At 45.5% G+C, this 15,167-nt stretch overlaps 1 protein-coding gene across 1 annotated transcript in view; it reads left to right on the top strand.

Moving 5' to 3' along the window:
- Nucleotides 1-15,167, top strand: part of ank3b (ankyrin 3b) — a 310,337-nt gene that overhangs the window by 215,891 nt on the left and 79,279 nt on the right. Inside the window, exons 9-13 of the mRNA XM_078222927.1 lie at nt 1,175-1,273; nt 2,981-3,079; nt 5,868-6,065; nt 10,171-10,269; nt 11,332-11,430. Coding sequence (XP_078079053.1) covers nt 1,175-1,273; nt 2,981-3,079; nt 5,868-6,065; nt 10,171-10,269; nt 11,332-11,430 — 594 coding nt within the window. The remainder of the gene's footprint in view (nt 1-1,174; nt 1,274-2,980; nt 3,080-5,867; nt 6,066-10,170; nt 10,270-11,331; nt 11,431-15,167) is intronic.

The raw sequence follows: 15,167 nt of genomic DNA, 5'->3' as shown, positions 1-15,167 counted from the left end.
TTACGGGGGTAGAGCCTAGGTGGGATTGTTATCGGCGCAGACTCGATGGGCCAAATGGCCTCCTTCTGCACTGTAGGGATTCTATGATTCTAGAAGAGAGTGAAGTGAATAGCTGGAGGCAGTGGGGTACATGGTGGGGGAACCTGGCGAACCAGGTTCATGGTGAACTGGAAGAAAATATGTCCAAGCAGCTAATGTAGAACCTGCAGGTGGATGCAGCGAATGTGTGCCCACTTTCCAAGGTGCAGGCCATTGCAAAGCGGGTAAGAGAATTGGCAATGGAAGTTGCTGGAAAACTGACAGGCCATCACGCATTGACCCTCCACCCTCCAGTTGCCCAGTGCAGATTCTCAACAAATGAGGCCCTATCCTCGGAACCTTCGTCCATCTGACAGTCAAGGTTGCAAAAAGGGGAATGACTGCAGCATTTTAATGAAGGTTACTCCACATGGATACGCATGCTGGGCTTGCATACTGTAACGTAAGCAAGAGGGAAGTGATGGCCTAGAGGTATTATCGCCAGACTATTAATCCAGAAACTCAGCTAATGTTCTGGGGGCCCGGGTTCGAATCCCACCACAGCAGATGATGGAATTTGAATTCAATAAAAAATATCTGGAATTAAGGATCTACTGATGACCATGAAACAATTGTCGGATTGTCGGAAAAACTCATCTGGTTCACTAATGTCCTTTCAGGAAGGAAATCTGCTGACCTTACCTGGTCCGGCCTACATGTGACTCCAGAGCCACAGCAATGTGGTTGACTCCCAACTGCCCTCAGGCAATTAGGGATGGCCAATAAATGCTGGCCAGCCAGCGATGCCCATGTTCCACGAATAATAAAAAAAGATGTCCAAATGAGTTGAAAGCACTTGTTAAGTGTATGGTTATTGCTCACTGTGAGAATTCAGTTTGCTTCAGGAGATTGGAGAACTGAGCAAGGAATTGTTAGCAACATTTTGACTGAAGCGTTTTTTTGTTGTACGCGTGGTGGGTGATATTTAATGACTGCTCGGTAGACTTGAAAGAAGCTTCTGAATTCTGAGCAGATTGAGCCCTGTGTTATAATAATGCACTTGCCCAATGTGAAGTGTGCTGGGCATTGCTGTATTTAAGCGGGTCTCTGTCACACAGACATGTTGTACTGATTAAACGTTGATTGTTCTCCTCAGAATGATATCACTCCACTGCACGTAGCCTCGAAGAGAGGGAACGCTAACATGGTGAAACTGCTCCTGGACCGAGGGTCCCAAATTGAAGCCAAGACGAGGGTAAGTCTGCGTCTGCAAACTGCAGTTTCCGTAAACTAACCCTGACACAAGGTCAAGGGTGTGCATTGTAAAAGCTTCACGGAGAGAAGTACGCTGTGAATATGTTTCAAACTCATTGCTTCCACCTTAATGATTCTCTTTAAAATTCATCATCGAGGTCTTGTCCATGCTGGTAGTTGATCGCTGATCCATGCTGACAGTTGATTTCCTGGTTAGATCCAGTGAGTGATCACTGATCTGTATTGGCACTGGATGCCCTGGTTAGATCCAGTGAGTGATCACTGATCTGTACAGGCAGTGGGTCACTCGTTAGATCCAGTGAGTGATCACTGATATGTATCAGCACTGGATCCCCTGGTTAGATCCAATGACTGATCACTGATCTGTACTGGCACAGGATCCCTGGTTAGATCCAGTAACTGATCACTGATCTGTATCGGCACTGGATTCCCTGGTTAGATCCAGTGACTGATCACTGATGTGTATTGGCACTGGATCCCCTGGTTAGATCTAGTGACTGATTACTGATCTGTTCCAGCAATGGATTCCCTAGTTAGATCCAGTAACTGATCACAGATCTGTATCGGCAGTGGGTTCCCTGGTTAGACCCAGTGACTGGTCACTGATTTGTATTGGCACCGAAACCCCTGGTTAGATCCAGTGAGTGATCACCGATCTGTATTGGCACTGGATCCCCTAGTTAGATCCAGTGAGTGATCACTTATATGTATTAGCACTGGATCCCCTGGTTAGATCCAGTGAATGATTATAGATCTGTATCAGCATTGGATTCCCTGGTTAGATCCAGTGAATAATCATGGATCTGTGCTGGAGTGGATCCACAGTGGCTGCATGTTAAAAGTATTGATTTGACTGTGTGGTACTTCAGGGATGTTCTGAGGTTGTGAAATGCACTTTATAAATTCACATATAACCAGTACTGTAACAAAAATTAATCCATTAAAATCAAACCAGTTTTACATCGGGGTCATTTGAGAAATAAAACTTGGTCTTTAATCAGAATAGGATTGATTGAATGTTTCTCATTTTTAAATAATGCTACTTTTAACATTCAGGAATGCTGGACGTAACTTTTAATCATCACTGTCTTGTATGTCCCCCTAAATCACCACATTGGGGAAATGTGATACACTGTTGGCACGGTAGCACAGTGGTTAGCACTGCTGCCTCACAGCGCCAGGGACCTGGGTTCGATTCCCGGCTTGGGTCACTGTCTGCACGTTCTCCCCATGTCTGCATGGGTTTCCTCCGGGTGCTCCAGTTTCCTCCCACAGTCCGAAAGACATGCTGGCTAGGTGCATTGGCCACGCTAAATTCTCCCTTGGTGTATCCGAACAGGCAGCGGAGTGTGGCGACTGAGGGATTTTCACAGTAACTTCATTGCAGTGTTAATGTAAGCCTACTTGTGACAGTAATAAATAAACTTTAACTTACTCAGAGGTTGGCTGGTGCTGTGCCCAGTCATGGTCCCATTCTCAGTGTCTGCAGAGCAGAGAGTTAAAATGGAAGGAGGGAAGAAGGAAGAAACATAGTGAGGAAGAAAACAGATACGCCTCAAAATGCTTCCTTTATAACCAGTGAAGTGCTCTTCTTGTTGTAATCTAGGGCTGCTCCTTGAAGCAGGTTTTACCACGGAGTACTGGAACAAAACAAAACCTGACAATAATGCTTAAACTCTTTTCCCAGGACGGCCTGACCCCTCTCCACTGTGCAGCAAGGAGCGGACATGAACAAGTCGTAGAGATGTTGCTTGATCGAGGAGCCCCAATTCTTTCCAAAACAAAAGTATGTCATTTGACACTGGATTTGAACCCGATTGCCAGTCTTTTCTGAGCTTCAAGTCACATATTGAAACGGTTATTTCATCCACGTCATGCGGTGTGAAGCTTGTTACCTCATCTGGAATAGGATTAATGAAAAGCCTTATTGCTGGATGTAGTTCCTCTGCGCTGCGTGGTCCCTGTGTATAGTGTTATCAAAGATATACTCGGAGCTGAAGGAATCTATGGTGTTATTCTGACTGTGAAACTTTCCATGGCCAACAAGAACAGTTCACAATTGTGGACTGCGAGCCTATGGCACTGTTAACGAGGTTAGCTTGGGAGATCCTGCAGCCTCTTTATTGACAATCGGAGAGGAACTTGCATGGAATAGCCCGAGAAACTGTACCAGAAATATCCCATATCCTAATCCCCCTTAATATCGCAGATTCAAGGCAGAACCCTGCAAATAAGAGAATAAGAATATAATTTTAAAAGGGGTGTTGCTGGTTGGATTCCCTTCTGCCACTTTGCTCCAATTTTACTTCATGTTCAAGAATTTTAGATTTGTGCTATTTTTTATTGTTAGTTGTAGTTTGCCGTTTTGCCATGCATGGGATTTGAGGGCATGTCCTTCCATTATCTCAATGGTTAATGGTGTCTCACATGTTGAGTTATGGGTTGTCAATTAGTTACCCAGCCACTTGATCCAGTGGGCCTAGGCTGTTGTGAAGGGGGACGTGGTGGCGTAGTGGCATTGCCACTCAACTTGGGATCCAGGGGAATGCTCTGGGGGTCCAGGTTCAAATCTAGCAGATGGTGGAATTTAAACTCAATAAAAATCTGCACCATTGTGAAACTGGGATTAGACCAGTCATGAGACAGCTTAGTTTTACCTTATGGATGCTTTTAAAAACATTATTTAAAAATAAAAATGTAGGGTCACAGTCTCAGGATACGGGATAAGCCATTTCGGACCGAGATGAGGAGAAGCTTCTTCACTTAGCGGGTTGTGGAATTCTCTAGCACAGAAGGCTATGAAGGCCACATCACTGAATATACTTCAGAAGAAAATAAATAAGATTTCTGGACTCTAAAAGTGTCAAGGGGTATGCGGAGAGTGTGGGAGCATGGCGTTGAGGTAGAACATCAGCCATGATCATATAGAATGGTGGAACAGGCTTGGAGGGCCAAATGGTCTACCCTTGCTCCCTTTTTTCCAAGTTTGGGTATCATCAACTAACCACAGCTAATGGTAATAGGGGCACAATGCTTGGCCTCAGTGTCCTGGGGTTGGTCAGCAGAGATTTCACTGGAATCCTGTTTCCTTTTGATATTAGGATGCTAAGTGTGTGTGTGTGCACATGTGAGCATGCATGTGTGCACACGTGAGCATGCATGTGCATATATGTCAGGATATTAGTAAAGACCAGATCAGATTCTGAGGAGGAAATTTGAACCCAGGCTGCTTGGTGAGAATGGAATGAGTTTGGGTCAAGCATCCATTTCAGGCCCTGCCCTATTGGTCTGCTCAATGAAGAGCAAAGCCTCTGTGTAAAATGAGCTTCTTCTCAGAAGCTGCCTGTCCCCTCTGCTCTGGGTGGTTCATGTCAAAGGGACCCTCCCAGTGGGTTAATGCGCCACCAGCCCTCACTGTCGATGCTCACACATGAACGTAAAGCAAGTAATAGTGGGCACACTGTCCCTGTCGAAACAACTCCCAGCAAGAAGGCTGCATGGTCAGCACGGCACAGTGGTTAGCACTGCTGCCTCACAACACCAAGGACCCGGGTTCAATTTCCGGCTTGGGTCACTGTCTGTGTGGAGTCTGCACATTTTCCCCGTGTCTGCGTGGGTTTCCTCCGGGTGCTCCGGTTTCCTCCCACAGTCCAAAAATGTGCGGGTTAGGTGGATTGGCCATGCTAAATTGCCCCTTAGTGTCAGAGGGATTAGCAGGATAAATAGGTGGAGTTACGGGGGTAGGGCCTGGGTGGGATTGTGGTCGGTGCAGACTCGATGGGCCGGATGGCCTCCTTCTGCACTGTAGGGATTCTATGAACGGGCAGAGGAAGTCAGGAGGAAAACAAGGGAATGAGAGAGTTGCCTCTCCTGTTTGGTCTGTTTGATTTGTTTTTTTTGTGTGGATTCCATCTCTTTCTGGGTTTGAATAGTTTCTGTCTGGTTGTGACTCTCGGGTGTGTGTGAAGTGAGGATGTGTCTCCTGCATGCTGATGTTTGCACTGTGTAAAACTCAGTGTGGGGGCCAAGGGATCACATTTCCTTTCAGTGTCAGGGAAAATGTCATGTCAACTCGGCTGCTAACCCACATCTGGATTCAGTCACTGCCTTTTACCTCACTGTACAGATTTTAATTTACACGGTCAACTTTCGATCCAAATTACCTGATCGTTCTGCCTTGCTTTCATTGCCAAATTTGGATTATTGGCTAATTTACATATTTCACGTGGTAAATGACTTTCTTTTGTCAGGAGCAGAGCAATTTTGCAGGTTTTTCTGAATGAGATTGGATCTCTGAGCGTGTGATCCCTGAGTGTTTGACAGAGGGCTGAGAATGTGGAACTCACACGGTGTGGGGTTGCGACTATTCACATTTCAGTGGACCCTGGATAAATACCTGAGGGAGGAGGGGATTGGAAGATGGTTAGATGAAGTGGGGTGAGGGGAGGCTCGTGAGCAACCTAAATAGCAGCACTGACTGATAGGGCTGAATAGCATGCAGATTGTGTTTAATGAAGCGCTGTGCTGAGTGAGTGTCCCTCTGTCCCTTTCACTGGCTTTTTGTGCTCCGCCAGAATGGTTTGTCCCCTCTGCACATGGCAACGCAAGGAGACCATCTGAATTCTGTGAAGCTGCTCCTCCACCATGACGTGCCAGTCGATGATGTGACCAATGACTACCTGACAGCATTGCACGTCGCTGCTCACTGCGGCCATTACAAGGTGGCCAAGGTACTACTCGAAAAGAAAGCCAACCCAAACGCTAAAGCACTGGTGAGTACCTGAGTATGCCCAACACTGTTATTACAAAGAGGGGGCTCTTCAGCTCAAAAGGAGGCCATTCAGCCCACCCTTTCAGCGCCAGCTCTTTAAAAGAATCATCCAATTAGTTTCACTGCCCCCTGACCTTTCTCCACAGGCCTGCATTTTTCTTCCCCTTGTTGCATATTTATCAAAGTCTCCTTTTTGAAAGTTACTATCAAATCTTAATTTCTCACCAAAGGGGTTAAAGTTATTGAATGCAGTGGAGTTCCCCTGTGAATGAAGTACAGCACAGTTCCCCTGGGAAGCCGCTATGAAGATGTTTCAGGTCCCACACTTACAGATGGGCAGCACAAACATGCTGACCAAGGGACAAGAGGGTGAGAACCCTGATAACCACAAGCCACAGCTGAAGGTGTGGATGTTTGGATGGCGGCGTACCTTGTTAGTGATTAATCATTATAATTAGACAAGCATATGGAGGCTGCAACTGGTTAACTATATTCACCTGACTTAAATGAAGTGATCAGAGCTATTAGTAGTAATTTGATATCAATGACTTGGACAAGTGTACATTTGTGATTGGTAAATGCAAATCACTTGTAAGATAAGCAAATAATATATCTACCCATGCCACGTATCACTCAGTACGTCTGTACACCACCTTGTGGAAGGCAAACTTTCTCGCTATAGTGTGAATAAAGGCCGATTTAAAACTCCAAAAGCTTTGGCTGGTTGATCCAGAATATGTTCCACTGGTTAGCAATGAAACTCCGTGTCAATCACCCTTTCAATCAGTACATAAAACCTGAGGCTTCATCTGCCATCCCATCGGCTATTAAAGATGGAATTCACAGAGCTGGGGAAATGCCCTGGCCAATGTTTCTCCCTTAATCAGTATCGGTGGTTCGATCGCTTGAACGTATCAGTCTGGGCATGGGGCAAGGCAGTGAGGTCATCTCCTTGAGCTATCACAGCCAGTGTCGGGATTCAACCCACATCGTGAACATCATTCTTTACCACACCCGAGCCTACTGAACGAAGCTGCTTTATTTCATTCGTTGGGAATTGTGAAGCCATGGTGCGCACGAGTTGGTTTACGTAGAAACGGCAACCTTTATTAGCTCCTGGTTAATTAATGCTCGCTGAAAACATTCTCATCAATGGGTTTCAAATCCCTCCATAACCTCATCACATCCCTATCTCCGTGATCTTCTCTCTGTCTCTGTAATCCTATCCAGCCCACAACCCTTCTTATCTCTGTAATCTCCTCCAGCCACACAATCCTCCCTATTTTTGTAATCCCATCCAGCCCCTAAACCCCTCCCTTATCTCTGTAATCTCCTCCAGCCCCCAAACCCTCCTTATCTCTGTAATCTCCTCCAGCCCCCAAACCCTCCTTATCTCTGTAATCTCCTCCAGCCCCACAATCCTCTCTATCTCTGTAACCTCCTCCAGCCCCTACACTCCTCTCTATTTCTGTAATCTCCTCCAGCCTCACAACCCTCCCTATCTCTGTAACCTACTCCAGCCCCTACACTCCCTTTTTCTGTAATCTCCTCCAGCCTCACAACCCTCCCTATCTCTGTAATCTCCTCCAGCCCCGACACTCCTCCCTATTTCTATAATCTCCTCCAGCCTCACAACCTTCCCTATCTCTATAATCTGCTCCAGCCCCTACACCCCTCCCTTATCTCTGTAATCTCCTCCAGCCCCTACACCCCTCCCTTATCTCTGTAATCTCCTCCAGCCCCTACACCCCTCCCTTATCTCTGTAATCTCCTCCAGCCTCACAATCCCTCAAGATAATTGTGCACCTTCAATTCCGGCTTCCTGAGCATCCCCGATTTTAATCGCCTCATCTTTGGTGGCTGTGCTTCCAGCTGCTTAAGCCCTGACCTCTGGAATTTCCTTCTTAACCTTCCAACCTCTCAACCTCTCTCGCCTCCTTCAGCCCGTCTTCCTTCACCAAGTGTTTTGTCTGATCAGCCCTAATATATTTTCCGTAGCTCGGTGTCAAACTGGATGCTGTTTTGGGATGAAGCTTTACAGCGGTCAAGGTGCTATTTAAATATGAGTTGTTGTTGTAATTGAACGACAGCAAAGCACTTGGGAGATGCTGTCAGGAATTGAGAGGCGCCAAATAAATGCAAGTTCTCCCTTACTGAGAGGACCTCAGGCTTGCTTTCTGTTTGCCGGGTGACTTTAAACTGAAGTTCAGTTCAGGACGTTGCTACGAGGTATGAGAAGAAAGCGTTACTGTGGAAACCACTCTGCACTCACTCCCGCCGCAGTGTCAGAAATCCATTTGTTGGGTGCAGTGAGGACAACTAGTGGGAATTAATGTGCATCACAACAACGTCTGGCCAAGAGAAACAGGAATAAGCTGTCAGTGGCGAGCTGAGGAATCTTTGCAAATCTGCCGTCTGTTTTCGAAAGGGTGTTTTTTTGTGCACAGAGTCAGAATCTGAATACAGATGTTTCAGATCCAGACAGGGTGAAGGGGGCAAGGGAGACTGGCCGGTATTTTAAATCCTTTTGCAGCCCCAGCATCTGAAGTTACTTGAATGAAACACAAGCCAGGGCCCAGATTTTAAAATTATTCCGACATTATTCTATTGCTTCCTTCAGAATGGGGCACCGTGATGTGGAGGTGCTGGTATTGGACTGGGGTGGGCACAGTAAGAAGTCTCACGACACCAGGGTTAAAGTCCAACAGGGTTTATTTGCAATCATGAGCTTTTGGAGCGCCGCTCCTTCATTCACCTGATGAAGGAGCAGCGCCCCAAAAGCTTGTGATTCCAAATAAACCTGTTGGACTTTAACCTGGTGTGAGACTTCTTACAGAATGGGACAGACCAATTGCGACAAGATCAGTAAATGAGCAACAGAGCCCCTGCAAATGTTTCCCATCATTAAACAACAACAACTTGCAATATAATGAAATAATATATACCGGCGTATGGTGGCACAGTGGTTAGCACTGCGACCTCACAGCGCTAGGGACCCGGGTTCGATTCCCACCTTGGGTCACTCTGTGTGGAGTTTGCACGTTCTCCCATCTCTGCATGGGTTTCCTCCGGGTGTGCTGGTTAGGTGCATTGGCCGTGCTAAATTCTCCCTCAGTGTACCCGAACAGGCGTCGGAGTGTGGCGACGAGGGGATTTTCACAGTAACTTGCTGCAGTGTTAATGTAAGTCTGTTGGTGACACTAATAAATAAAGTTTAAACTATATATCAAAAGTTTTGGACTTACAGACTGAAGGCCAAATGGCTCCACTATTGAACCCTCCCAGGATGAGCATTTTATTAAAGAGTTTAAAGACTAACAGCGTTAGTGATGACTTTTAAGCAAGCTTCAATGGACGGAGCCCTCTACATAACAATGAGGTCTCTGTTTTCACCATGTCAATACTCAGATTTCTAAACAAATAAAAGGAAGGGCGGGTTCAGCCTGCGAAACAGGAAGGGAAACAAGTAGGTAAATGATACCTTGAGGAATAGAGAAAGAATCAATACCATCGCAGTGCAAGAGGGGCAAGTGTGCTAGTGGGAGAGATTGAGTGCCTGGGATCAGCCAGCCAGAGATCAAAGGGGCTTTGCTAGGTATGTATCAAAAGGATCAGAAATACCACCCAAGTTCCGAAGCCGTCAATTTGAATGTTGAACTATTTTTCTGAGTTCCGTTTGCATCCTCAGTTTTCCTTGCTCCATAACAGGCTCCATGCCTTCACCTAACAAGGGTGTAATCTCGAAACATCTCTGTTGCTCACTCCTCCTTGAATCTGCTCCTTAAAACTTTGATCAACCTTTTGGTAACATATGTCCTTATGTGAGTCAGAGACAAATGCTGTGTGATCGCTCTCTTGTGCCATGCCATACTGTGTTTGAATAAATGCACATTGCTGTTCTAATGGAATGTAGGCCATTAGCACCGCTGTACCTCTCTTTATCCCTCCAGGTATTCCTATTTCCTTTGCTGCACTAATGGTACAGTCCAAACAAGAGTTAGGAAGAGAAAAAAAGCCTTGAGAGAAAAAAGGAAAAGCCTTTCTTTTCTTGAAAGGACCAGTTGAAAAGTATTGAATCATGGATAAATCTTTATTTTGTGTTGCAGAATGGTTTCACCCCACTTCATATCGCGTGCAAGAAAAACAGGATTAAAGTAATGGATCTGTTGTTGAAGTACGGGGCATCAATTCAGGCAGTTACTGAGGTAACAGCAAAATGATTGTGTGTGTGTGAGTGGGTGATTTTCATTGAGGTGTTTGTATTCTTGTGTATTTATGTCTCTACCTGTGTATTTGTGCATGCACACATTATGCATTGGCATGTTCACATGTATCTGTTTCTGCCCTTGAGTGTTGCTGTGCCTGGATATCAATGTGCTTGTGCGCATATATGTGTGTGTGTGTCTGTCTGCGTGCAACGATGTGTTTTTGCGTGTATCAGTGTGTTTGTGCTTATGTCTGTGATTGTGTTTGTGTGTGTATATTTGTGACTTTGTGGGAGGGCACAGCAGTGGTGCTTGTGCAAGTTGTTTGTTTGTGTATTGGTATCTGTTTCTGCCGGTGTGTTGGCATGTCTCTATGTATTGGTTTGTGTGTATTGGTCTGTGTGTTTGTGTACGTGTGTATCGGTCTTTGTGTTTGTGGGTGTATTGGTTTATGTATGTGTGTATTGGTCTGTGTTTGTGTATGTGTGTGTGTATATTGGTCTGTGTTTGTGTATGCATGTGTGTGTATTGGTCTGTGTGTTTGTGTATGTGTGTATTCGTATGTGTATGTGTGTGTGTATTGGTTTGTGTATGTGTGTGTATTGGTCTGTGTTTGTGTATGCGTGTGTGTATTGGTCTGTGCGTTTGTGTACGTGTGTATCGGTCTTTGTGTTCGTGGGTGTATTGGTTTATGTATGTGTGTATTGGTCTGTGTTTGTGTATGTGTGTGTGTGTTGGTCTGTGTTTGTGTATGCGTGTGTGTGTATTGGTCTGTGTTTGTGTATGTGTGTATTGGTCTGTGTGTTTGTCTATTGGTCTGTGTATTTATGTGTGTGTGTATTTGTCTGTGTGTTTGTGTGTATGTATTGGTCTGTGTGTGTGTGTGTGTGTTTGTGTGTTGGTCTGTGTATTTGTGTGTGTTGGTCTGTGTGTGTTGGTCTGTGTATTTGTGTGTGTGTGTGTTGCATAGGTGTGTATGTTTAGTATTACCTGTTTAGGGAAGCTGCTGTAAATCTTGTGGAGCAGTACTCTCTGTGTGACCCAGCATATTATCCTTTGCAGTCGGGCCTCACACCTATTCATGTTGCTGCATTCATGGGACATGCAAATATTGTGACACAGTTAATGCAACGCGGAGCATCGCCAAATACAACAAACGTGGTAAGAAAACATTTTGTCCTTTTATAAAACTAAGGACGCTAACAGTATTTTCGTAGCAAACTACTTTGCATATTTAAATGTTCGGTCAGGAGAGGCTTGGCCGAGAACAAAGAACAGTACTGCACAGGTACAGGCCCTTCGACCTACCAAGCCTGCGCCAACACATGATGCCTTTCTAAACTAAAGACCTTTTTGGCACAGTATTTAGCACTGCTGCCTCACAGCGTCAGGGACCCAAGTTCGTTTCCCGGCTTGGGTCACTGTCTGCGAGGAGTCTGCACGTTCTCCCCGTGTCTGCGTGGGTTTCCTCCGGGTGCTCCAGTTTCCTCCCACAGTCTGAAAGACGTGCTAGTTATGTGCATTGGCCATGCTAAATTCTCCCTCAGTGTACCCGAACAGGTGCTGGAGTGTGGCGACTAGGGAATTTTCACAGTAACTTCATTGCTGTGTTAATGTAAGCCTACTTTTGACACTAATAAATAAACTACAAAAAATTTTTGCCTCTACGTGGTCCGTATCCCTCTGTTCACTGCCTATTCATGTACCTGTCAAGATGCCTCTTAAACGTTGCTATTGTATCTGCTTCTACCACCTCATCTGACAGTGCATTCCAGGCACTTATCACCCTCTGTGTAAATAATTGCCTCTCACATCTCCTTTAAACTTTCCCCTTTTACCTTATACCTATGTCCCCTAGTCATTGACATGGGAAAAAACTCCGACTCTCCATTCTATCTGTGCCTCTCATAATTTTGTAAATTTCTAACAGGTCGCCCTTCAGCCTCCAACGTTCAAGTGAAAACAAATTAAGTTTGTCCAATCTCTCCTCATAGCTAATACCCTCCAAAGCAATGGTAAACCTTTTCTGTACCCTCCCCAAAGTCTCCACATCCTTCTGGTAGTGTGGCTACCAGAACTGTATGCAGTATTCCAAATGTGGCCTAACTAAAGTCCTATACAGCTGCAACATGACTTGCCAATGTTTCTACTCTATGTCCTGATGGATAAAGGCAAGCATGCCATACGTCTTCTTGACCACCTTATCCACTTGTGTTGCCTCTTTCAGGGAACTGTGGACCCATATGCCTAGATCCCTCTGTATGTTAATGCTTCTAAGGGTTCTGCCATTTACTGTATACTTCCCTCCTGCATGAGACCTTCCAAAACGCGTCACCTCGCATTTATCCAGATTAAATTCCATCTGCCATTTCTCTGCCCTAGTCTCCATCCTCCCTATATCCTGCTGGAGCTAAGTGGGTAAATGTTATACAAAATCAAAGGAAAATAACTTCAACAACAACCAAGGCTGAAGTACAACCCCACCCCCTTTTTTGTCTGGGTTTGATTCCGATGATTACAATTCCATTGGCACAGTACCCTGTATCATCCAGGGACCCAGGCTAATTCTCTTTGGGCACAGGTTCAAATCCCACCATGGCAGCTGGTAGAACTTCAATTCAATAAATGAATAAATCTGGAATTGAAAAGCTTGGCTCAATAATGATGAACATAAAACCATTGTCGATTGTTGTAAAAACTCATCTGGCTCGCTAATGTCCTTTAGGGAAGGAAATCTGTTGTCCTTACCTGGTCTGGCCTACATGTGACTCCAGAGCCACAGCAATGTGGTTGACTTTTAAATGGCCTCTGAAATGGCCGAACCAGCCATTCAGTTCAATTAGAGATGGGCAACAAAAGCTGGCCTTGCCAACCCACACTGCTTGAAAGAATAAAACAAATGTGGATGGTCGAAGGAAAACTAGACGGGCTCTTTTCCAGTTCCTACATTCTGAAAAGCTGCCAAACATCTGATCGGTTGTAAATACTTCACTACTTAATATATCACAGACAGTCACTCTAAACTGTTACAAATTAGCATCATTTATTTTCTAATTTAAAGATTGTTCAGCCAGATGAAAGGACGGGTTTGTTTTCTGAAGGAAGATCCAGTGATAAATTTTCCGAGGCTTTACGTATCGGGTGTGAGACGGAGGTGGGCTGATTTGTGAGACCGATGCAGTGGGCTTGCTAGCTGTGACATCCCTTTACTCTCAGTGTTGCAAACACTGTGCACCGGTGTAAATATTCAGAAAAGGTCGATCTCAGAACGAAGGGGAGAAAAAAATCAATGAGGCAAATCAGAATTATTTCCTGACACACCACTTTCCACTGAGGAAAAACCATTCTGCAAGATGTCGAGAAAATGAAGACGTGAGCTCCACTATGCAGCCCCCTCCCCCGGACCCTGCCCTGTACCCGTAGCACTTGACCTGTTGAGAGTGTCTCATTGAACTGTGTCACCAAGCAACCATCTGATTACTCTGGGGAATTGTTTTTAATATCCACTGCATCTTGAAGATAAAGTATTTTAATGTAGAGAGGGTTTCTCTTTGAAGTTCCCTAATTTACAGTGCTCTAGTTCTGCTCCATATAAACTGCTGGCTAAGGTCAGATTGAATAGTTGGATTTGCAAACATTGGAATGTTACTGAGGTGCCGTTGGCGGGAATGCTAGTGAGGCGCTTTTCACATCAAGCTCTACTGTCGATGCTTTGTCTGAAGTACAGGCTCAGAGAAACTAAAGTAACAAAAACATCCCGGAGAAAAACACGAAGGGGGAGCTTCCTCAACCCCTCAAAATCTCGCTCGACACAATTGAGGATCGAAAAATGGGGCACCGATGATAATGTGCCACACCTGTATTTCCGGTCCCTGAACTTAATCTCTGCGCTCTGTTGCGCAAGACACCCTATCAGGAGCGGAGTAGCTCAATATTTACCCTGTACTGCTCTGATCAAACTGGGAGAATGAAACAAAGTCAACCACTTGGGCTACTGATGTGTAAAGCGGTTAACCAGAGCACGGTCTACCTTGTCAGGTGAACAAGAAGATCCCACCACACTATTTGGAGAGGGATTATTGGGGGGGTTTGGGGGGGGCGGGGGGGCGGGGGTGCTCTCTCTGGTGTCGTGGCTAATATTTATTCTGCTACCAACACCTAAAGCAGAAGATAGAACCATAGAAACCTTACAGTGCAGAAGAGGTCACTTGGCCCATCGAGCCTGCATTGCCTCTCTGACTGAGTACCTTACCCTCTCCCCACCCTATTCCTGTAACGGCACACATTTACCATGGCCAATCCACCTAACCTACACATCTTGGAACACTAAGGGGCAATTTATCCACCTAACCTGCACAACGTTGGAGCGTGGGAGGAAACTGGAGCACCCTGAGGAAACTCTTGCAGACACGGGGAGAATGTGCAAACTCCACACAGACAGTGACCCGAGGCCAGAATTGAACCCGTGTCCCTGGTGCTGTGAGGCAGCAGTGCTAATCACTGTGCCACCGTGCCGCCCTTAATGCTACTTGTGGGAATTTGCTGTGTACCAATTGGTTGCAGTGGTTCCGACCTGACACCAGTGACAACAGTTCAGAAAGAATTCATTGGTTGTCAAACGCTTGGGCATATCTTGAGGTCAGGAAAGGTGCTATATAAATTTGAGTTTGTTTCTCTTCAGGTGAACAGTGCTGGCAGGCAATGTGTCGGCTAACCAGCAGCAGAAGGATCTGGGATGAGGATCCCAGTGTTAAATCACCCGGGACTCTTGGCAGCCCTCTTCAGAATGAATCGGTGTGATGTATTGTTCAGTGTATTGCTCGACACTGTCACTATTCCGCATCCTGATCCAATATCACTTTCCTATTTGATTGTTTGCAAGCGATGAAATGCTGAAC

This window comes from Mustelus asterias, chromosome 11 (assembly GCF_964213995.1).
Source record: "Mustelus asterias chromosome 11, sMusAst1.hap1.1, whole genome shotgun sequence".
Lineage (NCBI taxonomy): Eukaryota > Metazoa > Chordata > Chondrichthyes > Carcharhiniformes > Triakidae > Mustelus > Mustelus asterias.
Note: the sequence above shows the minus strand (reverse complement) of the source record. Positions and strands in the feature narration are given on the sequence as shown.